This window comes from Polyodon spathula, chromosome 3 (genome assembly GCF_017654505.1).
Source record: "Polyodon spathula isolate WHYD16114869_AA chromosome 3, ASM1765450v1, whole genome shotgun sequence".
Taxonomy (NCBI): domain Eukaryota; kingdom Metazoa; phylum Chordata; class Actinopteri; order Acipenseriformes; family Polyodontidae; genus Polyodon; species Polyodon spathula.
Genome location: NC_054536.1, coordinates 93,541,186 through 93,565,600, shown reverse-complemented (window position 1 = coordinate 93,565,600; position 24,415 = coordinate 93,541,186). Strand labels below are relative to the sequence as shown.

General features: G+C 38.4%; 1 protein-coding gene across 4 annotated transcripts in view; it reads right to left on the bottom strand.

Moving 5' to 3' along the window:
• The window catches only part of si:ch211-13c6.2 (uncharacterized protein LOC100000125 homolog), a 38,982-nt gene extending 14,913 nt beyond the window's left edge, over positions 1-24,069 (bottom strand). For 3 of the 4 annotated variants that reach the window (XM_041246449.1, XM_041246451.1, XM_041246450.1), the window contains exons 1-9: positions 23,811-24,069; positions 22,275-22,335; positions 22,100-22,168; positions 18,227-18,251; positions 11,360-11,446; positions 10,317-10,438; positions 8,420-8,536; positions 2,110-2,167; positions 493-636 (exon numbers count right to left, since the gene is read on the bottom strand). In XM_041246449.1, the coding sequence (XP_041102383.1) occupies positions 493-636; positions 2,110-2,167; positions 8,420-8,536; positions 10,317-10,438; positions 11,360-11,446; positions 18,227-18,251; positions 22,100-22,168; positions 22,275-22,328 (676 nt within the window). In that variant the 5' untranslated portion in view covers positions 22,329-22,335; positions 23,811-24,069. Of the gene's footprint in view, positions 1-492; positions 637-2,109; positions 2,168-8,419; positions 8,537-10,316; positions 10,439-11,359; positions 11,447-18,226; positions 18,252-22,099; positions 22,169-22,274; positions 22,336-23,810 lie in introns of those variants that run through there. The other variant, XM_041246452.1, reaches the window with a different exon arrangement.
• Between the last annotated feature and the right edge of the window lie 346 nt (positions 24,070-24,415).

The window sequence follows — 24,415 nt, the reverse complement described above, 5'->3', positions numbered from 1 at the left end:
AATTGACTCAAAAATTACAAATGACACAGAGTATGGAAAGAGGCATGCTGGGAATAACATGAACAGGAAAAGGAAGGAAGGAATGGATAAGAGCGCAAAAAAAAGTATGCGATGTTATTATAGTGAAAAAACTGAAAATGACAGTGGAACAGACATGTAGCAAGAAGAAAAGACCATCGCTGGGCAAAGATGCTAGACTGGATCCCAAGAAACAAAGCGACCAAGAAGAAAACCTCCAGGAAGATGGCAAGATGAAATTAGGAAACATGCGGAAGCAACGTGGATGAGAGACGCAGCAGACAGGCCTTTGAATAAGATGCTTGGAGAGCCCTTCATCTAGCACTGAACTGAAAAAGGATGAAGGTGATTTTATTTTTTATATATATAAAAAATAAATATATTACACAGACACACACAATACATAAAAGTAAACAAATTTCATGCACACCCGATATGGTATTTCTTGAAATCCATTTTACAATATACCCTTACCTCTTGAAAATTCAGTTCTGGAAGCTGGATTAGAACTCAATACATTTCCTGTAAGGGCTTTCAGCTGATCAAGAAAATTCCCAACTGGTTCAGACGAGTCTCCTGGTGTATCCCATCGCGATTTTCTTATTTTCCCCTGCCACGCTACAAAAGGACCCAGAGAACTTCAGTTAATTTTGTTTCACATTAGCCTAAAAATCAAACATTTTTTAGATAAAAACAATGCTGTGGTGTGCCACTCCACCATGTGGTAGAGTAAGGAACTACAGTCAAACTGGCTTGATAGCACAACAAAAGGAACTGAGCATAAATTGTGACAGAAAGTGGAGTGACATTACCAGGAGTTCATCGATACACAAACCACCCCGTATGCATTTAAAGCAATGCTAGTTCTCTTCGGAGTCCTCTTACTTTCCTGTACGCCTTCTTTCAGCAGTAGAAGCCACTTCAGAGTGTGATAGGCTCTCAAAGTTGTACTCCTGTTTTTAAGAATCTTTGAATTTGATGACAGGTGTGAAGAAAATGTGTAAGCGAGAGTTGTGTCTCTCCCCCCCCCCCCTTTCTCAGATTATTTCTGCTTTCATGGCTACTTTAAAGCTGTAATTTTCCTGAGACTTATTTTAATATGCAATGGTCAAAAAAACATGAGTCCAGCTGGGCAATCATGTGACCACAAGGCTGTCAAGCACAGTGTATGCAGAATGTGTCAGTACAGGCATTCTGACATGATATTAAGTGAGGTGGAATCAATTGTACAACTGTTATATTGCCTTGTTATTAAGCAGAGTGTGATATTAACCACAATGATATCAGGAGCTTGTTTACATTGACACCTATTATACTGTAGTCGGGACAATTCAAACTGATGATAATAGCAGAGTGTGACATTAACCAAGGTGGTGTCATGCAGGTTTGACTATTTGAAGGGCACAACAGACAGACAATGGAAAGTAGCAGTCAGCCCCATATACACCTTAATTCTGACACATACAGGCCTCACCACAGTTACTCAATTGATTCTATACAGCAATGACAGACAGGATCCCAGATTCTGCAAGTTCTGGGTTTCATCTTAATCAGGCAAGTTGTTCTTAGATATGAAAAACTTCAAAAAAGTGTGACACCAATAATAAAAAGCCAATGCTAAAAATAATAATAATAATAATAATAATAATAATAATAATAATAATAATAATAATAATAATAATAATAATAACAATTATATCTGCAGTAGGTAAAGCAGGCATCTGAAACTGGGCATGTTACTCAATTTAATAAACATCTGGGAATGTTAGCCCTATTTAAACAGTGTGTAGTCCTGTATTTTTTATAAACCCAGGTTTAAAAAGCCTATGCAGGATTAATTTATTAATTCACAGTATTAAATAGGGCAGAAACAAACGTGTACTGGCTCCACAGCTGCCTAACAATATTAATCTAGGTTTAAAACAGACTTGCAAATTAAATGAGCAAAATCAAATGTTAAGTACAAAATTAACTTCAATTAACAAATGTTTTCCAAGCATCAAGATACAAAACAAAATACAAGAGTGTTGATATTAGGTGAAAAGCATCCTGGGTGTTTTTTTTGGGGGGGGCGGGGGGGGGTAGGGGTACCTTTAAGGAAGCCTTTTCCTTTCTGGTCCACTGGAGCAATATTCTTCTTCTTCGTTAGCTACAAACAGAAGTAATGGTTAAGGCTGGCAAAAAATAAGCATGTTCAATAAGCAAGGAACTACAGGAGTCTTTTTGATTCCTGCTTCTAAAAATTGGCGATTGATGCAATCCAGGGGATTCACCAGTGCTGTAAAAGGCTCCAGCATAATGCAGGATGCTTATCCAGGTAAGAAATGATGAAATTTATACAACACACATTTCTATAACGACTTTCATCACAAGCATTCCAAAGCGCTTCACACAAAAAACCAATGAAAACACTGAATTAAAAACAAATCTAATTAGTGTTCCTTGGTATATCGATACCTACGGTATATCACGATACCAAAATCCTATACCTATAAATCAGAGCACAATATAAATATCGAAGTATAGTGAATGATACAGTGGCTTTTTTTTTTTTTTTTTTGAACTTTTAAAACAAAAAACCTCTGTAATCCTGTGCTGTAAAAACAATTTGAATTCAGCTTACCTCATTTCCGCTTAGCGGAAGTGACCAACTACCTTGCGCGTTCTGGGAAAATTTTAATGACTGCAGCCGTAATGGCGAATGCTGAAGAAATAAGCTTGGTGTGGAGCTATTTTGGATTTCAGATGACAACGGCGATCTGGTTGAAGCCGGACAGTCAGAATATTGACTGTGTTATAAAGCAGTGAACAACAAGGGAGAAAACACCACCAATGTATTGAAACATCTTTCAGATCGCCACCCTGATCTTTGCCAAAGTTGACTTTTTTCTTTGACTGTAGTTTCTTCAGTCTTAAGTTTAAGTGAATCCCCTGTGCGCATCACTTCACACTAGCACCGACATAGCCGCTTTTTGAACGACTTTTGCAATTCAAATTTAAATATCTCTGTCTCTGCGAATGGCTCATGCAAGTCTGTTCTTAAGTGTTACTAAATATTTGAATTAAATACCCATATGGTGCTTCAGCTGCAGAATCATAAAAAATGATAAGTTATAAGCACTTGCTTCTTCAACCACCAGACCCGCAGTTTATGCGGTTCACTGAAATCAATACAATAGAGCCGAAATTTAGTCTGGGCTTTGTAATAAAATCAAAGTTATTGTGAAAGAACGTATTACTACTATACACTCCTGTCGAGTGCTGAAACACTAATGAAAGTCATTCTACACATCATATATTACCAAGTTATAGAATTTATTAAGTTTGATTTTCAATGTAAATACTGAGTTTCTGTAAATAAATTTTAAGTTGCATCCGACTGTTTGTTTTTCATTTTCGTATCCAAGCCATTTTAAAATGGAGCCGCACACTTTGCGGGTGCGGCAGTTGTATGTAGTCTGAAATCTTGGCGGTTCCAGTGTTATAAATAAATAAATAAATAAATAAATACATTAAAAATGAATAAGCACAGCAAGGACAACATAAAACAGGAATGCGCTAGGTGCTGATCAAAAGGGAGTTAACTGATACTTGTTTATTTCATCATTAGTGTATTTGCTAGAAGCTGCAAAAATATACTTTGCAGAAATTCATTAAAACTACTGCATGTCAAATGTTAGTGATGTTTTTATATTCCTTGGATTTTGTGGTAATCTGTATTTTGTGTGTACGATATGTGGTAGCTGTGAAACTCCAGTGTTTTGAATCGTATGAAAAGACCAGGATGAATACAGGCTCAATTGCTAGCATATCGGTTTCTCTCCAGATAACAAGATCAATCTGACATTTCACCTGAGAGGAAACAAGACCTAGAAGCTTCCTAGTCACACTGCAAAAGGCTGCCAGTTCAGCATTAAAGCATTAAAAAAGAATTTAGTTTACTACAGTAGCCAGAGGGGTTGTCTTTTGTCTAACTTACTTTCTTTGCAAGATTAACGTCTGAAACAAACACGATGGGCCGAATGGTAAAATGTTTTATGTTCTTATTTAAGGTGAACTGTGGCATTGTTTGGACAGAGACATTTGGCTTGAATACGCTTAAACAGAATTCTGTTCTAACAGGATGTAAAAGGAAGGCATCTACATTAGTAGCCCGTTTGTTTTAGAAATGTAGCATTAAATATAATGGTTAACTCAGAATTATTTACTACTGAACTGCGTACGCTAGCAGTGTTTTTAGTACTATCTGAACCTGTTCTTTGCCAGAAATACGTTTTTTTTTCCTGCTTAACTAATTTTATTAAATTAGGAATTGGTGATTTTCAAAATGTCTAACACTAGAAATTGTAGAATGAACACAAGTGTTTAAAATTAGGGAATTCAGCGTTTGTGTGTATCAGACGAGAATATTTATATCTTTGTTGATTTTACAGGGGATTGTAAGGAAATCTAGTCAGGATTGGTACTGGTCAAAATAACCTACACTTCACAGATAATAATGCATATTTTTTAAACTCTGGTCTGCAGTTCAATGTAAAACATTTACTGTTGACTTTCTGTGAATGGATGGAGTAACGGCAACATTTGCACTGACCATTAAAAGCACAGCCAGGGATCCTTGTTTTGAATTATTTACAGTAAGTAGCTTGACTTCGATTCATCTGATGTCAGCACTTGATGGGTAGTTATCAGTAATGTTAAACTATTGTAATGTATTTTCTATTTTGGCCAGGTTACAATATTTACACTAAAATTGTTATAAATATTATTTGTTAGAATTAAACAGAGGTAGAATATTTAGGTTGCTATATGATAGGTTTTATTTTATTCTGAATACACTACAGCAAAAATTATTACTTGGTGGTTTGCGCAATATTATGCTACTGTTGCTTTAATAAGAGATACGCGCTGTGTCGTTGTTGCTCATTGAGGTCTGCGTATTTTTATTCAGTAAACAAAAGAAAACTTGTGCCTAAGGAAACTGGGTATAGAAATCTCGTCTTGGACATTGTTTGAACACTGTGAACCCAACTAAACTTTACCAACTTACATTGTTATGCTGTCTGCTTGTGCACACGCATTTGCCTTTTATTCTTGATAGCGTAAGGGACCAGAGTTCGGGTAATCGAATACACAAAAAGGTTGCACCCTGTGTATTCAAATAGGAAACTATTCGAAATTCCTACCCCTAATCCTAATTATAAACACTATTAAAACAATATTCATAACACAAAATAATAACAATTATATATAGGAGCGTTGTCGCTTGTGTACCTACTCCCAAGTCAGCTCCAATCTTGCTGAGTGATACCAGCAAGTCCTGGAAAGACTGTGAATGGCATGTTTGACCTGAACACACCAGATCCCAAATAAAAGTTCTACAATTCGATTGCCTATTTGGGTATCCATCGGGACATCGTACTGCGAGACTGGATATGATGTAAATGAAATGTTGAATTAACAGCAAATAAAGCTGCTGTTTTATCTGCAAGTCTGAAAAACTGACACCAAACAAGGCAGAACGTTACTTTTTCTTCTCCGTCACTCTAAATGTTCGTCTTCATTATTTTTAATAATTACTTTTATGATTTATTGATTTCAGCGCTTTCCTTTTGGCTTACTGGTTGCTTAGTTGTAGAAACCTGGATTTGTAAAAGATCTGCTGCGGGCACGAGTACCACCAACACAGCACTTCGGTACGCAGTCTCAGATTTTGAATGCAGAACAAATATGACGTGCGGCGGGAAAATTAGGATTAATTAGTTATGTTTTTAAAAAATGGTTTGTAAATTAATTTTCGGCTTTTTGACACACTGGCCCATTTTCCTGGATTCATAAAACAGAAGCTGTTGGAAAACATGGATCGAGAACTGATTAGCAGTTTGTTACACATGTGGAATGGCAGAGCTATACTGGTGTTCTTTTCTGAAAAGAGACTAATATTGCAGATAGCAGACTGTTTGGTTCAAATTGCATGTACTGCTAACCATTGATAGAGACGTTGCGTCTACAAGCTTGGCTCTCAAGACTTCAGAGAGATCGAAAGAGATAATGCCACTGGGATCAAAGGGGCAGATTTATGGACCTTTTTTCTCCAGGATGTGTGAAGAATGCACCGAGTTCAGAGGTTGTCACACTAGACTACACACACAAACACACACAATAAATTAACAGAATAATGTGTTGTACCTTGGCCATTGGTTAAGTGTCAGAGAAAGGGGAGGTGGACCATCTATACAGAAGGGTATTTAATGTCATGCAAACATTGTAATGATAAGTATTCTGTTTGTCCTGTACCTGGGACCAGACCGCATATTTCAATAAACCTAACAACTGATTGAAGAAAAGGACTCTGTGCATTTTCTTGAATCTACTTAATCACCATCATTTTTTTAAGTTACTTCAGAAGCCATATGCACTAATATATATATACTAGTTAAATGTAACCGGCCCAGTCGGGCCTGTGGCGCTTCACAACTACCGGCCAAACTGCGCTCTCTACCGGCCCCGGGCCAATGGGCCATGGTTAATATCGAACCCTGTTATTCATCCCAGAATCTCATGAAGCATCTTCTTGAAGGATCCCAGGGGGTCAGCTTCAACATTACAGGGGAGTTGGTTCCAGACCCTCACAATTTTCTGTGTAAAAAGTGCCTCTTATTTCTGTTCTGAAAGCCCCTTAATCTAATGTTCATTTGTGACCCCTGGTCCTTGTTTCTGTTTTCAGGTCGAAAAAAGTCTTTTGGGTCAACACTGTCAATACCTTAAAGAATTTTAAATGCTTGAATCAGATCGCCAAGTAGTCTTTGTTCAAGACTGAATAGATTCAATTCTTTACGCCTGTCTGCATATGACATGCAATTTCCTTTTTCTAGTGAGGAAACCAGAACTGAACACAATATTCTAGATGGTCTTACTAATGCATTGTAAAGTTTTAACATTACTTCCCTTGATTTAAATTCAACACTTTTCACTATATATCCAAGCATCTTGTTGGCCATTTTTATAGCTTCCCCACTTTTTTTGCAAGTATGGATGGCAAAAGGGTTTTTTAAAAAAATCCCAATATTCGGATGCTGCTCCATAGTACGCCGCAGTGTTAAAAGCGCAGCACGCACATACATAGCCATTCATAAAAATATTCCCCATTCATCCAGGTGGTTCTGTTTGCACAGTAAACAACAGGCAGGTGGTGAACTCCTCTAAAACAACGTGGTTTTCCATTTACCAATCACTAGCGAGACACATTTTTCACTGCAATCCATATTACAGCAAAGCAGGACTGAAATTCTTTCCTTTTCTCTTTCCAGCCATGCTTGCTTGCTGTGGCAGTCAGTGCTGTTTCTTCAAACTGTAACCCTGACACTGCATACAGGAATTAAATAGCCAAGGTACAGTAGAGGGGTGATCGCTCAGTAACGAGGTGCAAACAACTTACTGATCGATCTGTCAAGCTTTTACTACAGAAAAGTGCTGCCTTTTTTGTATTGAAATCTATGTGAATGGCGAGGTAACAAGGTGAAAGCAGCCGATTGGTGGATTAGTAAGAGCAATCACTACAGTATAAGCAGTGTTTGTTATTTAATTTAGGCAATTCCTCCTATTTCCAACAAGCATGAAGACACCCAACTGCGGGATGCCAGCGTGAACACTGCTCGAACGACACAAACCTTGACTATCGATAATAATACATACAAAATCAGTCTTCAACTAAAAGTTAAAAGTTCTATAACTGCTCGCGTAACCTCGCACCGTTGCAAAAGTCTCATTTGGAACTGTTTATCAAAAAATGTAATGCTGTAGTGTGTAGTTGTTAGTAATAACACTATCTGAATTTGCCCAATATTACATTTCTTATTTTTTTATATTACACCACAACGCGTGATTTTATTCATAACTTATTTCCTTTCATGCACTATTGCATACGTGGCACGTCTCTGGGGCAGTCTGAGAGTGCCCAAGCTATATGCAATGAGGAGTAGAGTATAAACAGAACCTCTGGGGTGGAAACCTGTTATGGCTTCCCTCTCAAACAGCAAGTCTTATAAAGATACTCAGTGTTACAGGGGGAAGTAACAATACAAAATGGGTCCTTTTTATACATGCCTCTTCAATATGGGACCGAAATAGTAAATGATGATTACGAACACATTTAACAAATGGGTAAAAAAAACTAATTCAGAGAGTATTACAAAACTTTCAACTATCATGAAAGTAACAAAGTCCAAGATTAGAGTTAATAGGGGCCTGTAAAACCAGCCGATAAACTTCATACTTACCACAATATAGCCTTAAATAATGGATTGGCCATAGTGTCAGAACCTATGAAAAAGCTATGATCGTGACCTATACTCGCCCTGTGTGGCGAGTTTAAACTGCGGAAGAATGATTAAAAACATACCTCAATAATCCCCCTTCCTTCCTGACGTTCAACAATTTCTGCTTGTGCTTTGATGGTTTTCCCAAGTTGTGAAGGAGTGTTTACATCCCAGACTACCAAATCAGGGCGACTGGTTTCCTGAAAACAACAATAGTACACAGAATTCTATATTTTTTTGTAGATACACTGCTGTGCAAAAGTCAGACATGTTGCATTTTTCTACTGTGATGCATTATAAGTAGGGCTGAGATTTAACTAACTTTGTACTTTGATATCCTGTTTTTTTTTTTTTTTTTGGGGGGGGGGGGGGGGGGGGGATTCTGAGTCAAACTAAGCTCTTTGATTAAATACTTCTTGAAAGTTATGTTAACAGTTCATAAATTCAGTGTGTGCCTGTGTGTGTGCATGCTATATTAACTGCAAGCATTCGCTGCGGGACATACATTGAAGAGTTTTCTCTTTTTAATTGCAATCATTCTTCCACTTGTTTAATTGTTGTACGCTTGCATTTATTTAATGTACATGTCTCTTGTCTGCCCCACACCCTCTGCTATCCTTGTGTGAATTTCTCGCCCCCAAAGTGCAATGCTTCTCGTCTGCTTACCCTTTCCCGTTTGCGTCTATTCTGCTTAGTTCAGTGCTTGTAAATGCAACTGTTAGATAGAGCAGAGCAAATTAAAAAAGCAACACATTGAAATTCCATTTGCTTGTCTCTTCCTCCTTTGCTGAACCTGTGCGCACCAGGCACCACAATATGCTTTTATTAAAGACAAGTTATTTAATTTTTTTTATCCCCGTGACTTTACTCTCCCTGTCATTTTCTCTGTGATTTTGAACGCACTGACCATGACTGCTCTGTAATTTATGTCCAAATTTTCTGTGACAAACTCCTAGCCCTAATTATGAGCACCAACAATTTACTCAAAGCCTCCACTAGTGTTTTCTACTATTATAACAACCTTGACTTGCATAAAGAAGGAAAACCACTGAGTGAAATAGCTCGCATCACTTGATTTTCAAGGTGTGGTATCTGAAGCATAATCAACAAGTACAGAGAAACATCAGCTGTAATTAACAAAAACAGGACTGGAAGACCCAAAAACCTGTCTAACAAGGATGAGCAATACTTGCTCCACTGGTGAGTATGCATTTTTCAAACAAGTCCTTTGTATTTCTTTTTTTAATAATCTGAAGTTTTCTAATTTGAAGTTGTGCCTTTTTGTTTAACTATTAAGCACAACAGTGTTTTTAGTTATTTCATCTTCTCTTAAAAAAACAAATGTTTGTTCTTTATTTTGAAAAATAAAACATCAATGCATGGATTATGCGTATACAGTAATCGAAATAAGAAATTAGGTTGCTGATTGCATCACTATTACACACACTTAAACTATTACCCTGATTTACTGGACTATTAACTTGCAGCATCTCACAAAAGCAGTTCATTCCAGTAAGAACGACCATCTGAAATACTGAATGCTTCAAAATAACAGTATTTTTGTAATGCAGACCAAATATCTTAACTTATAGCAAATATATCACCTAGCTTTAACTGATCAAACACATGAAGAAAAGTGCATTCAGTGCCAAATCAACAAATCTCTTAATTCAACCAAAATCACTGTAGCAAAAGTGGTGTGCATATTTGGCAAATTTCTTCACTTCATATCTTAACTTTCTTATAGCCATATAAAGGTGTTTACTCAGAAGCCCTTCCAGCAACCAAGTTAGAAAGATGTACCACCCTTGAAGCCAATTGGTACAATTTAGAAAAACAGTTTCACTTTTAATGCCTGCTCCCATGGAAAAGGACACCACCCAATTCATACTTAAATCAAACAGCAAGATGTCTTAAACCAGCACCACATCCAAGTTGCACGTAATTATTCATTTTCCGGTTTCTCTTGTTTTTTCTTACCAAGTATTTTTGTCTGTGTTTTCGCCCAACAAGGTGCAACACAATGCTGGGCATATCTGCCTCATAGAAACACAGTCTGCACAGATACTTCAGAGGGTCAACCTCAATGACATGCTGCAAACCTAGAACATAAAAAACACAAAACATACTCAGCAAGGTGCTGCAATACAAAATCCAGAACAAAAACAAACACAAAAAAACACACAATTCAGTTACATTACACACACATATATATATATATATATATATATAGATATACATGTACTATATATATATAATCTACACACAAAGACAAAGGAATATGACGGTTATAGTAGTATATATTTGATGACGACCTTGTTTGTGTACAAAAAGTACAAGCCTGTAAGTAAACAAAAAAGTTTTTGAATATTTTCGGTGATATAAATGTAAAAACACTTTAATTTTTGAGACCGTCTCAGGGAGTCGTCAACCGCCCCCGCACCTGGTGACCCCTGTGTGTGTGCCTTTATTTTACAGCAAGACGTTACAATATGTAACACGTTAAAATAGAAAAATATCCCAGGAGTAAAGAATAGGTTGTGTAGGCCTTACTTTACCCCACTGGATTAACTACAAAACAAAGGATGCCAAATAGCAGTTCAAGTTAAACATTGTTTTGTTTATTACCAAAATAAAAATAGTACATGCAGTTGACAATGCTTTGCTTTTTTGTCCCAGAAGGCTCCCCATAGAGATCACTAAGGGTATGCGTGCATAATCTGGTTTGTTTACTTTTTGCTGTCTACACATTTTAAATAAAGGCTCAGGAGCTGCGGTGTTGATCCTGTAAATCGCATCACACGGTGCTCTTCTTCATTTGCCATTTTTTAAAAACTGGTCGCACAAATTCTGGTGAGACAGTAAATAAGAGCAAGGTATTTCTCATTTGTAGTGAATAAAAACATCTCATTTTTGTAACCGAATACATGTCAAAAAAATATTCATTCAAATATTCGGATATTTGTCCCAGCACTACCTAAAACACACACTTATGTACATAACCTTTGTGAAAAATGACTTACCAATGAAAGGCTCATCAAGTCGGAGATAATCAAGGTACTCATTCAGGTTCTCCCACTGTGTCACTCTGGGTAGCTTTGGGATCTTACCTGTTAATTATAAATATGTAACTCAACTGACAAAAATAATGTGCTTAAATAAAATGAACTGTGCTACAGTAAAAGTGTGATGTGGACTCTACTCATTGTGATGGAGTTGTTCTCCTGTATCTAATAGGGCAGGTGTTTTCAACCGGGGACATGCGTACCCCTGGGGTACAAGGGACAACTAATGCAAAAATAAGTGAAAGTAAAAGAAAATGATCTTGAGTTTAATAGCATTATATATTATTGCTTAACCTCTGTTCATAAATATTAGATTTTTATTTAGCAGCTCAAGGGTAACAGTGACTATAGTTTCAAAATGATCATCCACCTGCACGCATGCGTGATTTCGACTGAGCAAAACTGATAACTTTGCAGTTATCAACCTGTACAATTGAATAAAAAAAAAAAATTAAAATGCAGAAAAGTTGTGCTTCACTTTTTTTTTTTTTTTTTTTTTTTTTTTTTTAAGTAGAAATGGCAATCATTTTACAGTTTGTTTTACTTGGTACGTCTGCATTTCAGTAACAGCAATAGCAGCTGGCTGAGTTTGTTTTCAGTGTTTGATGGAATACTGTACATCTAGATTATCCCACCTATAGTCAGTCAAAATGGATACATTTCTTACTTGCAAAAGAAACTAAACAAGAAAACATGCATGTACAGAAAGTTATACAGAGTCCCTTTGGACAACTTTACGTTGGCTTTAATAAAGAATTTAGTTATTAGGTTAATGTTGTAAACATTTTAAATGGAACACAATTATGCCAATATGGGAAGTAAATGTTAACATGATAAACAATTACAGTGCAGACTATTTTGGATTATTTATAATAACTTTGCGGAATATAAATCAAATATGTGCGTTTCTGAAGAGATTCCCAAATACTATGTTTTGATTCTGTGCATCTAAAGTTGTAAAAATTACTGCAAGGTATTTTGTCCTAAACCACCAGTTTGTCAGTCCCAAACTGTTGACAAATTATATATGAAACAAAACAGGGGGGAAATAAATTAGTTAAATCAGATTCTGCCTTTTATGAGATACAGGCAGTGAAACTAATGTCAAAAGCATCGCCATACAGGCAACAGAACATTACAAAGAATTCATTCACAGCCACAATTTCATAAATGACAGATGTCGAAAAATCAAGACGGGACTTTGCAGAGAATACAGTTCAATAAACATTCAAGTACATCAAATATTCTAATATACCTATTCATGTATAATGTAGTTTTCTTTGATTTCCTTTATTTTTAAATACAAGGGCAGAAGCATTAGCATTCTGGCTAAATCAGAGTGTGACATTTAGTTGTATGCAATTATTAATTTTAAATAGTATGCTTGCTTTTAACTTAACTTTAGCTTTTTACAGCATGATTTCATTTTGATCCTAAATTTTGCGATGGCAAAGCAGGACTGGTTTTCTAACACCACAATTATTGGTACTTGTAAAATAAAAATATGTAGCTCACTGTAAATAAGTGGGCCTTTTGCCTATTTATCACTGACAGTTTAATGTAGATTAAATGCAATTGCTATTCTCAATGCAAAAAACTTTAATTAGCCTAAAGTTCCTTTTTTCTGTTTATTTTAAACTACAGACACACGTACAACAATTACCATAGCATTTCATAGTAGCATTGCAACTCAGTCTAAACTTGTTTATATCTTCTAGTCATTTCTCAATTAGATAATTATCATAAATAGAAACATTTAGCTTCCAAGTATTGTCCCGAGTCAAATGTAAGGCTGTTCAGTGGATGTGGATTGGTACTGCCCCCACAACGTAAAATCAACTGCTCAAAGTGTTCACAATTTAGAAATTGAATAAACTAGAAAGCATTTTTTTTTTTAAACACTTTTGAGTAGCGTATATTTTTAAATTTGAAAAGCTACCAAAAAAATGTGATTGTATTATTTTTGCTTTCTTGTAACGAACTTCATAACATTGAAAGTGCTTGAAAACTGTCCAGTTGTATTTCTTCTAAACTCAGTGGAATGTAGAAGCAGTTTTCATGTTGCTCAAGTATATATAGTTTTACATGTGATCAATTCTATGACATGACATATTTGAGTTATTTCGGCCGCTAGATTCTTTGGGAGCTGATAGGCACACTGATGCCAGCATCAACTGCTGCCGGAAACTCCCTTCTTAGATATTGTTCACAGCTAACCAAATCTCTTACAGTAGTTTGGGACATTCTGCTACCCTGGTAAGGGTCTACAGTTATTTCTATTAAATGAACGCATACCTGCTTCCTAAAACAAAAATAAAATTTCCCAAATAAATATAATAAAATCAGTAATTGTAAGTTGTTGTTCTTCTAATTCAACACCGGTCCTGTTTTTTTTTTTTTTAATTTATTGAAAACCCATGCCAGAGTCATTTTCCTTGTTTTTATCAATATATTACACTGCTTGAACCAATAAGAAATGTGATGCTATGCCTGTGGAGAGAGTCATTGTCCTTTTCTGTACAATAGCTGGCAATGGCAACACAGCACAACTGCAGGGCCAATGTCATACCTAAAAACTCTGTATAAAAGGAGGAACACGGCAGAACCAGCTTTAACAAAGATCTGCTCAAAGTCGTGAAGAACTTAGTCGCCAGCGAAGAAAATTGTATACTTACAGCAACCAAGCCACGGTTGGCGAGATATCAAGAAGTGGGGAGCCTATGTAAATTCCTCTGAAATTCCACCTGTTAGAATACCACAAGGAGGACTCCTCCTATGTGGAGGTTAGGCAAGCCGTGAAGAAATCAAGGGCTTCGCCATCTCCTGTACCAAACCGAGTTTACAAGAGTGCGCCTGGGGTTGCAAGACTCTTGTGGATGTTGATGAAGGTAACGTGAGTAAAACAGGTAGTCCCAAGGGCACGGCGCAGAGCAGGAGGGACCTTTATCACCAAAGAAAAATAATCTACCAGCAACGGACAATTCCGTCCAATTACCCTGTTAAATGAGGAGACTATTCTTCAGCATTGTGGCACAAAAGGTTGTCAAGTTGTTTTCTGAAGAATCGCATTACAGACATCTCCATACAGAAAGCTGGTATCCCAGCATGCTTGGAGCATGTCACTGGAAGCCTTGATTAGGTCATATTTTCGTAAATGGGTGGGAGTTCCACAATGCCTTAGCGGGGTAGCACACTACAGTATAGGGAAACTACAGCTGCCAATTTCAACTCTCACTGAGGAATGCAAGTGCACTGAGGTTCAGCTGAAAATGAAGTAAGCCGACCAGCTTCCCAATCAAAAACCTGAGCGTATGGATAGGAGAGAACCCTACATATCCTTTGTGTTTATCACTGGCTATCCTGAAACACATTCTTACAGGATGTAAGGTGGCTCCAAGTCAGGGACGCTTCACTTGGCATCATGACCAGGTGCTGCGATACTTGTCATTAGCACTAGAAGAACTGCGTAATAAGATCAACAGCTCACCGCCAATACCAGCAATAGCTGGCTTCTAGAGATTAGGGAATGCAGGCAGATGTCGGCAAGCGCCTTATATCCCAACCAAGATTTTCACAACTACCCTCAGACATGACATGACATGACATGACATTGTCCTGTGGGCAGTCTCAGCACATCTCCTGGTGGAGCTAACAGTGCCATTGTAGGATTCCCTGGATGAGGCAAACGAGAGGATAAAAACTGGTATGCTGAGTTAGACACCAAGGTGGAACAGCAGGGTTAGAGGGTCCAGGTTTAATCAGTAGAGGTGGATCAGCAGGGGTGGAGAGTCTGGGTTTATCCAGTAGAGGTGGATCAACAGGGGTGGAGAGTCTGGGTTTATCCAGTAGAAGTGGATCAGCAGGGTTAGAGTCTGGGTTTATCCAGTAGAGGTGGATCAGAAGGGGTGGAGAGTCTGGGTTTATCCAGTAGAGGTGGATCAACAGGGGTGGAGAGTCTGGGTTTATCCAGTAGAAGTGGATCAGCAGGGTTAGAGTCTGGGTTTATCCAGTAGAGGTGGATCAGCAGGGGTGGAGAGTCTGGGTTTATCCAGTAGAGGTGGATCAGCAGGGGTGGAGAGTCTGGGTTTATCCAGTAGAGGTGGATCAGCAGGGTTAGAGTCTGGGTTTATCCAGTAGAGGTGGATCAGCAGGGGTAGAGAGGCTGGGTTTATCCAGTACAGGTGGATCAGCAAGGGTGGAGAGTCTGGGTTTATCCAGTAGAGGTGGATCAGTGGGGGTAGAGTCTAGGTTTATCCAGTAGAGGTGGATCAGCAGGGGTGGAGAGTCTGGGTTTATCCAGTACAGGTGGATCAGTGGGGGTGAAGAGTCTGGGTTTATCCAGTAGAGGTGGATCAGTAGGGATGGAGTCTAGGTTTATCCAGTAGAGGTGGAACAGCAGGGGTAGAGCGTCTGGGTTTATCCAGTAGAGGTGGAACAGCAGGGGTGGAGAGTCTGGGTTTATTCAGTAGAGGTGAATCAGCAGGGGTGGAGAGTCTGGTTTTAATCAGTATAGATGGGTTTTCTGGGATTCGTTGCGCACTCCATGACCCGGCTTCTCGGAGATACTGGTTTCAGTGAAAATGAGTTGCAGCGTATAGTGAACGCTCTATCCAAGCAGGCAGAGAGACATAGCAACTGGCTATGCTTGAGCAGGAAAGAGGCAGATTGGGACCTCAAAACAGAGGTGATGCATGGTCAAAATACATGAAAAGAACTGATGGATTTAGTAAGTAAACTGGGCTAGAGAAGAGTGGTGCTGGATCACTGTCGAGCCTTCCCGAGGTGTCATGGGCTAGTCGACAAAACACCGGAAGGGAGGTGCCCACCTGATGACCCCTACAAAGTGCCCCGCCCAGCCCATTCTAGATGGTTGCCATGCTGAGGTGCTAGGGAGGCCACCCTTTGGTTGATCCCTGCAGCCATCATCGGGGCCTTTGTGTGTGCCGATGCGCCAGGGAGGCTGCAAAAAGGCTGATTCCTGGAGCCAACATTACACTTCAGCCACCAACGGGAAATCCATGTTAGCTGGCAGTGGAAGAGTACTGAAGGCTCATATATTACAGTGAAGCTACATCATGGTTGGTCTCCACAACTACTATCAAAATGTTACCTTGGCAAAAGCCAAGCATTAAGATGAAGTAGGTAACAGCTCTTCTCATGTAATGAAATCCATTTGCGGTAAACAAACAAATTTCAAAAGCCACCAGGATTTCTTCCATTCACTCACGTGATTGGCAGTCACAAGGACCATTGGTGAAAACAGAATTGTCCTGCTTCATGTTGTTTGTGGTCACAGGTAGATCCAGTCGTGTTTATCATCTTAAGTGTGTGGTGTCAAGAGCAATGCCAGCATTTCCCCAAGTCTGGGAATTCTGCATGATGTTCCCTCTGTACACCAAGTGTACAGGCCTAGAATCCACAAATCATAAAATAAAATGTGTTTTTGCTAGCCTGTCAATAAAACCCATATTTACTCTGGGACGCAGAGTTTCTACTGTTTGCTAGATACTGTTTACATATTTTAGTTTCAGGGTTTTGTATTTATTTTCTGTAAACAGTATTGTGCAAACAGTTTTAGAGAGCCAGACGCTTCACTTGAAGATGTGCTGTCAGCCCAGATTGTTTACAGGGAATTGCTGCCGGTGCCTGGACCGCTGTGCTTCCCTGACCGGCTGGTGGGCATATTCTGGTGGAGCTCCTCTCAATAAGTGAAATGTTTAAAAGCAAACTCCTTTGATCACCGTGTGTTTTTTAACTGTGACTGGAGCTCCAGAGTAAAGAAGCCAAAACTGCAGACGACTCTGCGTGTGTGTGTATGTGCGCGCGCACGCACGACCAGGGTTAGGGTTAATTTAATCTGTGGAGAGAAAGCCCAAAAATCACTGACAGTGTGTATAACAGACGTTTGGGTTAGTTTAATGTGTACAAACAGGGATTAGTTTTGGTATTTTGGATCCCGCAAGTAGAGCGAGGTGTGTAAACATAGCGCTGGCCGTCTTCATGGTAACTACTGTTTATAGCTTGTTTTTTTTAAGTACCTTTGTACACCGGAGCGGCATTGTCAAAAGCAACTGCCGTGTGCCTCCCTCCCTGTCAGCAGATTACCCACACCCCCCATCATGCTCCTTGTTACATATACTTAACCCTTTGCAGTCCATTTACTCAGCGTTTGTCAGGCGCATCAGGTCCAACTTATTTTCACATGTGCTGTTTAAAATATTTTTTTCAGAGTAAAATAGGTTTAAAATGTATTGAATTGCAAAAGGACACTCAGTACTGCATCTCCAGCCAAGCCACATCCCTTGTTCGCTGTATTTTTCATATACCTCTTTACTGACGTGCATACTGATAAATCCTCTCCTGATCACTCGTTTAATCACCAAACACCTCAATAATGCGATACAACTCATTTTATTACTGTAAGACCTCCAAAATGCTCTGCAGATGTCCATGATATTCTGTGAGCGCTTGAGGCAGAAGCAGCTACCTCCTTTGTTATGTCCGTGTTATCTCTGTAGTGCATGGGGCCTTTTTTTGTTTTTGTCTCACTCGGCCTTTGAAAGGTTTTCTTGACTTTTTCCGGAGAAAAAACGACTAGAGATCGGTGCTTTACATCTTTTTGATGATCTCGGACAGGGTCCGACATTGGACGGAAAAGGGAAAATTGTAATGTCAGACCTGGTCCGACATAGGACGGCAAAGAATTAAGGAATTTTTCCAAGGAATGGAAGACAATTAATATTACAGAAGACACTATCCTATACCAGTATAGCCGCCAGTCTTTTTTTGGATTAAAAACAAAACAAAACAAAAAAACTTACTTACCACATGCAACAAGAGAATCCTCTTTCTTTCATACGAAGTTGTTTGATTGATGCACCCGAGAAAGCAAGTAAAAAAACTGAATTAGTTGTGAAACAAAAATGATCTTTCCTCTTCCGTGCCAGAAGTGTAAAGCCTCACGTTCAGAGTTACTTCTGACTTGCAGCCACGGGAAACCTAGTGCATTTCACTGCAAACGGATTTAGTGACGTTTGCATTTAAATCACTTTCAAGTCCTGTACAAGGAATACAACCTAAAAGATTAAAAGTTAAAAACAAGGCACACAGACTTGGATGCCAAATAATTATAAAATAATAAAAATAAAAAAACACAAACAAAAACCTTGACTCACCGACATGGCTTGTTCCAAGGCAAAACAATAGTAGCATATTTCTGTCTCAGTGATGTGTCAGATCCCTTGTTTTTTGACATATCACTGTTGCATTAAAAGCACAAGCAACTGCAAGATCAAAGATGCCTTTGAGAATTTTAAGTCACTTTTGTCTTGGCCCTTTGCATACTTGGCTGGATTATGGACAAAGTGCTACCAGCACAGATGCAGAAGAAATGCACTCATCTGTGTCCTACTTAAGCTTGCCATCACGACAGGCTTTGGTCTAGCCCTCTCATTCTACCAGCACACAGCGACTATTAGGAAAGCTTAAAAACAATCCTGCCACAATGTTGCCAAGTGGCACAGAAAAGCCCTGTACTAGAATGGGGGGGGGGGGGGGGGGGGGGGGGGGGGGGTAACTGGCTGATGGGTAGGACCGACTACCTGATGGAGGGGAGACGTTAACAATTAAAGTCAGACCAAACAAGTCACCAAGGCAGAAAAAAATAGGCAAAAAGGCCTTCCAACTGTCTGCAGACTTCTCAATTTTAAAGTCAAAGTTGCAAGAGGTCAGATAAGAAAAGGTTTTGTTGTCTTATGCCTCTTCAACAGGTTTCCACTATGATTAGCAGACATGCAGCATAACTTATTTACACAGGCAAATTGTTTTCGTCAGAAAACAAAAACTTGTGTTTGTGCTAATTGTTCGGGACCCATTGTAAGATGCCAGACAGAAATGTCAAGGTGCCAGATTGCAAAGAGAACCAGCACCTCCACAACAGGGGATAATAATCAAACTGTTCCTTTATCTAAATATCAATAGCTATGGTTCCATCAAACTTAAGCATATGGAAAAAAAAAAAAGAGCATGACAATTGTGATGAAAAAAGGCGAAATTTAGTTAATTCATGCATGCAAACAAGAAAAAAAAATGCAACTAATAGGGGTGGATACAAATGTATCCTGTATGATAAATGCACAAATGCAATGGGAATACTTTACAAACTCATTTTACAGGCTAGTGTATACTTTTTTAGTCATACATTGTATATAATTGGTCAACGCAGCACATTTCTACCCCGACGAGGAACTTAAAACTTAATGACACATCGTATGTCAATCAAATACTCTACAGCTATGGCCAAAAGCTTTGTATCACCTATAATTTTAGGGCTGAGAAAGAATAAAAATAAAATATAAAACTACATGAACACAATTTAGATATTTTATGTATCATGTAATCAAAGAAACTGCAAAATGATATTGCAAAAGTCTACCAGAAGCCTTAGTAGTAGAGTATTTTATGTTAGATTCTGTTAAGTATATGGAAAACTAAAAAGTGGTATACAATTCAATATTTTAACATAACGTTATTCAGCAGGTTTCATTCAACTTAAGGAAGCAAAATTTGTTCATTCTAAAGGGTGATGCAAAACTTCTGGCCATAGCTGTAATTGTCCCCCATCGTTATCAAATAATTATTCTTGAATCAATGTCTCTTTGCAGTATCAAAAAAATCTTGCTGGAGAAGCACCAGACAGAGCAAATAATTCAATTTAAAACACCACATACGATATGCAAGGCTAGAAGTGAACTTTAAGGCAGTGGTGAAGATTTGCCAATGTGTGACACAATCGTTGAATCCTGCATTGATGACCTTACAAATTACAAGGTTACAAGCACAACGAGCCGTTTTGAAAATGAAAGCTAATTCCAGCACGGTATCGCTACATTTAAAAGATGCATGCAAATGTTATACTAACTGGTTTGTTCATAAATATGTATGCTCGCACCCTGCCTTTTCACTGCATTTTTAAATGCTGTACAGATGAACTAAGTAGTAATAACAGAATAAGGGATATCACCCAAGATTTAAAAATAAATAAATCAATCTCAGCAAGGTAGGCTATTCGCTAGAGTTTATAGGCTAGTCTAGCAAATGAATGGGGAGTGGGGGGGATGGATGGAAATGCAAACTATTTTTTGTTCAGATAAACAAAACATATATGATAACATTTTTTTTTTTAAGCTCGCGACATTACTACGTACAGCAGTTTGTTCACCAGAATCCAGTTTAACGGCAAACTGTTTTTGTACAAAAGAGTTGCATGTAGTTTTGTGCATAATTTAGCAAGTTAATAGAAATTTCTTGATGGAAACATAGCTAATGACTACCAATCAGGAAAGAATGATAATCATAGATATTTGACTAAAATAAATGGTTTTAGCAGCCCTGTGTTAATGAAAGGTTGACTAATCAGCTTCTGTCCCAGAAACTTAATTAGTAGTAATTTCTTTGTGTAACCATTCCCTCTTTTTCTAATCCTTCCTGTGTGTCCAATGCTCTACCTATGCTAAATGAATAATGTGCCCAGAAAGTGAGGGAGCTAAAATAAATAAATAAATAAATAATATTAATAATAATAAAAAGCTTAAGGGGAACAGAAAATGAATTCCTCCTCAGGCAAAGGAAAACCACTGTGAACCAATGACACAAAAGCACAGATGTCAAGTTCACAAAAGCAGACTGAAATTGGAAGACAGACTTGTCAGGCACTATCAATGAGTGATGAACTAGGCAGGTGAGGAGTATTCTGGATGATCTGAAACCCATCAGTGAAAACACCTCATAGATGTGCTTGGAGAAATACGGTGCATCAACAGGACTGGCCCCCATGAAAACATTCTTCCAGGCAGTCCAACCACTGATTCTATGAAGGGAACACACCTGCAAATAAAATCAGCTTTGGCAACTCCAACTCAAAACGCTCAAGGCTGATGTTAAGGGTATTAAGAATGCCAAAACTGATGTAAAGATTGAAGTCAAACTTGTGATACAGGGTTACTGATAACATGGGTATTGATGGGGCCTCAAGCTTTGTTACTCCTTCTCCTCTTCAATTATGCATTGTGGAAACATACGGAAGTTGGTAATACAATACCAAAAAGGCATTGTCCAAAAGAAAACAGTACACACAGACGACCCAAGTGTTGAAGGGACAAACAATAAATGAAGTGCCTGAGCTAGAACTGCACTGCATTTTGTTTGAAGTGCTCCTCCACGCGGCAGTGTAGCTCAGAATCATCCACAGAAGCAAGTGAAAGGCTGTGGAAAAAGCCTTAAACAACATGCAACATTCCATAATCCTGCTTAAAACATGATTCGTTGTGTGTGGGTGTTAGATATATATGCTTCTTTATTAGAAAGCATGCACTCTTTTGATAGTCACGTTTGTTTACACAATTTTCAATTTTGTGTTGCTTCAAGTGCTTTACCCCGGGAAGAAAAACAAACTAAAAACTTGGATTGCCTCACAAGCACAGCCCACTAGACAGTTAAATGCAATAGAAACAAATCTGTGAACAGCTAAAGTCTAATTTTAGAAATGAAACACTTGTTCATGATGAAATATTAATGATGCATTTACAGAATGTGACAATGGTACTGCTCAATGTCCTCAGTGACAGGAAAAAGCCATTCATTTAACATCAACTGGGTTGAATTTCATAGTAGGCGACAGGAGTTTTAACCTGTCCTTACCTTCAAGTGTTGAGGTGTTGTCAAGTGTATTTTGTAAGTCGTCTCATTCTGAATCTTTATATTACAAACCTGTAATAACAAAAAGACACCTATGTATTCCAAACTCTAAAAATATGTTCACAAAACTGTTGCATTCAAATCTATCTGATACAAACCAAATTTTGCCACCACTCACCTTGCAGTCAATAAGTTCATAAGTTCTGTCACTGGGTGCTTTTGGATTGCTCATTCTGAATCTGAAAAGAAATAATTATGACTAAACAAACTGAAGAATAATTTCTTAATTCAGTAAACAGTATAGTATGATGCGAGCTTACAAGTGCATCTTTTCCAACATGCACCACAGAATCTTGATTTATCAATTCATGTAGTTCCACTGCTATACACCAAGCATGCTGAAATGACCCCACTACATTGGAATAACCCTACCGATAACTCATCTGAGTCTGCTACTCATTGGAATTTTTTTTTTGTTGTTATCACTGCACATCAGCGAAAGCAGACAATGATGCCTACCAGTCTCTCATTGTATTCCCCAACAATTGCCTGCCTGAATTATCTAACAAAATTAAACTACAAAAACAATGGCATGGCAATCAAACATAGGCAAAGACGGTTTGACTAGTACCGTTTCATGTTTAATTGGGCTTAACACGTACAAACACTATTAAAATAGTCTGGTTCCAGTTCCTAGCAGCACAAGGGACTGTGTGACTTGATATGACAATATACCACCATGCGCCGGATTTTATGTTTACAGACCCGCAAATATGGAGCCTGTGCCCAGTGAGCTGTCCTTATAAAGGTGTGTGGATGTATTAAGCCCGACTAAACATGTAATGGTAATATAGTGTGGATATAGAATATAGAGCTGGATTAATGAAACCGTTTTTTGAGTAAGGTTCAGAGATGGGTTATGTAGTGTGGACAGGGCCTAATTTAGAACCAGACTCATGACTGCCCCCTGTGGTGGTCTCGAGTCTGCTATTAAACGCTGCGCAGTGCAGGCGCTCAGTGTCACACTTCTAAGCCTATTTAAAAGCACAGTGTGCACAGGGCCACGTAACAGCAAAAGCCCAGTATTAGGTACTCCTTGGTCCTTTTCCAATTTTCATAGAACGTAATTGATTTTGTACTGCTATCTAACCAACTAGCGTGCATTTTACTATGGCCACATTTTTATTTTACAAGGCGAGCCATTTTTGAAAGTGGAACAAAAACAAAACCATGTTGCCAAGACTCGCAACGAATAGAAAAACGACATACCCCAAAAAGAGGCAGTAACTTGCAATGTTTTTTTTTAAGTGAAAACTATGTTAATTTAGTTATTTTTCCCCCCATAAGCCAAATTATAGTGCCACAGTGCATTCTGGTCTAAATCTACAGTGATCTGTGTTACACCGAGGCCTTGTTTAGTTAAAATAAATACCTCCAGAACACAACATAACACCAAAGAGTTTCGTGTTTTTGTTTTGTTTTTTAATGTACAATTAAAGCATATACCGCAAATATCTGCACATACGGTTAAACAGCATATACAATCAAATAAAAACACATTAAGAACCACTACAACAAAGGCAAAAGACGAACCACATTTCAAAACAAACACTGCTTTTCAACACACTCTGAAGTGCTAATCTGGTTTGACCCATTTTCATTAAACAAAATGATAAGTGTAGCAATTAGCAAAATTACAGTTATTGTTACTTACCTTAGCAACGTGCGCGTATCCACAGCACAGTGAAATTACTCATTCAGCTCGAATGAAGACTTCCGGTCCGGGCAAGGCGGGGCAGTCTGGTCCGGTCCGGTCCGGTCCGATGTACTGCTGCTGTGCTGCTACTGAATGGTTCCGGCAGTTTAGATGGTGACTTTCTGATTTATGGCACGTAAAATGGTATAACATTTTTGGTGTGAGAGCGCAAATCTAGTTTTCCTAGAGCTGTTGTAGCCTCTCAATAAATAATGATTGTACTATGTTATGGTGACAGTAACAGACAGGAAACAGACTTTCACTGTTCAACTCCACCCGGTGGCCGTTTGTTAAACTGGGCTGTAGCCTTTTAACTCGAAGTACGTAAACAGAAAAAAGAGCACACTATTCGAAAACAAAGGTTCCCCGGAGCCTTAACTAAATTTATAGGGTTAGTTGGCCACGTCTACGGGTGGGATTCTAAACCTCATTCCTTTCTACTGAAAGCAGTCGGCCAAAGAGAAAACAACAGCGTTGAATTAATAATCTGTTTTAACGCGCTGTTACAGTAATGTACAAACGGAGTTTCCAGCAATCCCAGTTCAGCTGTTAAAACAAAATAA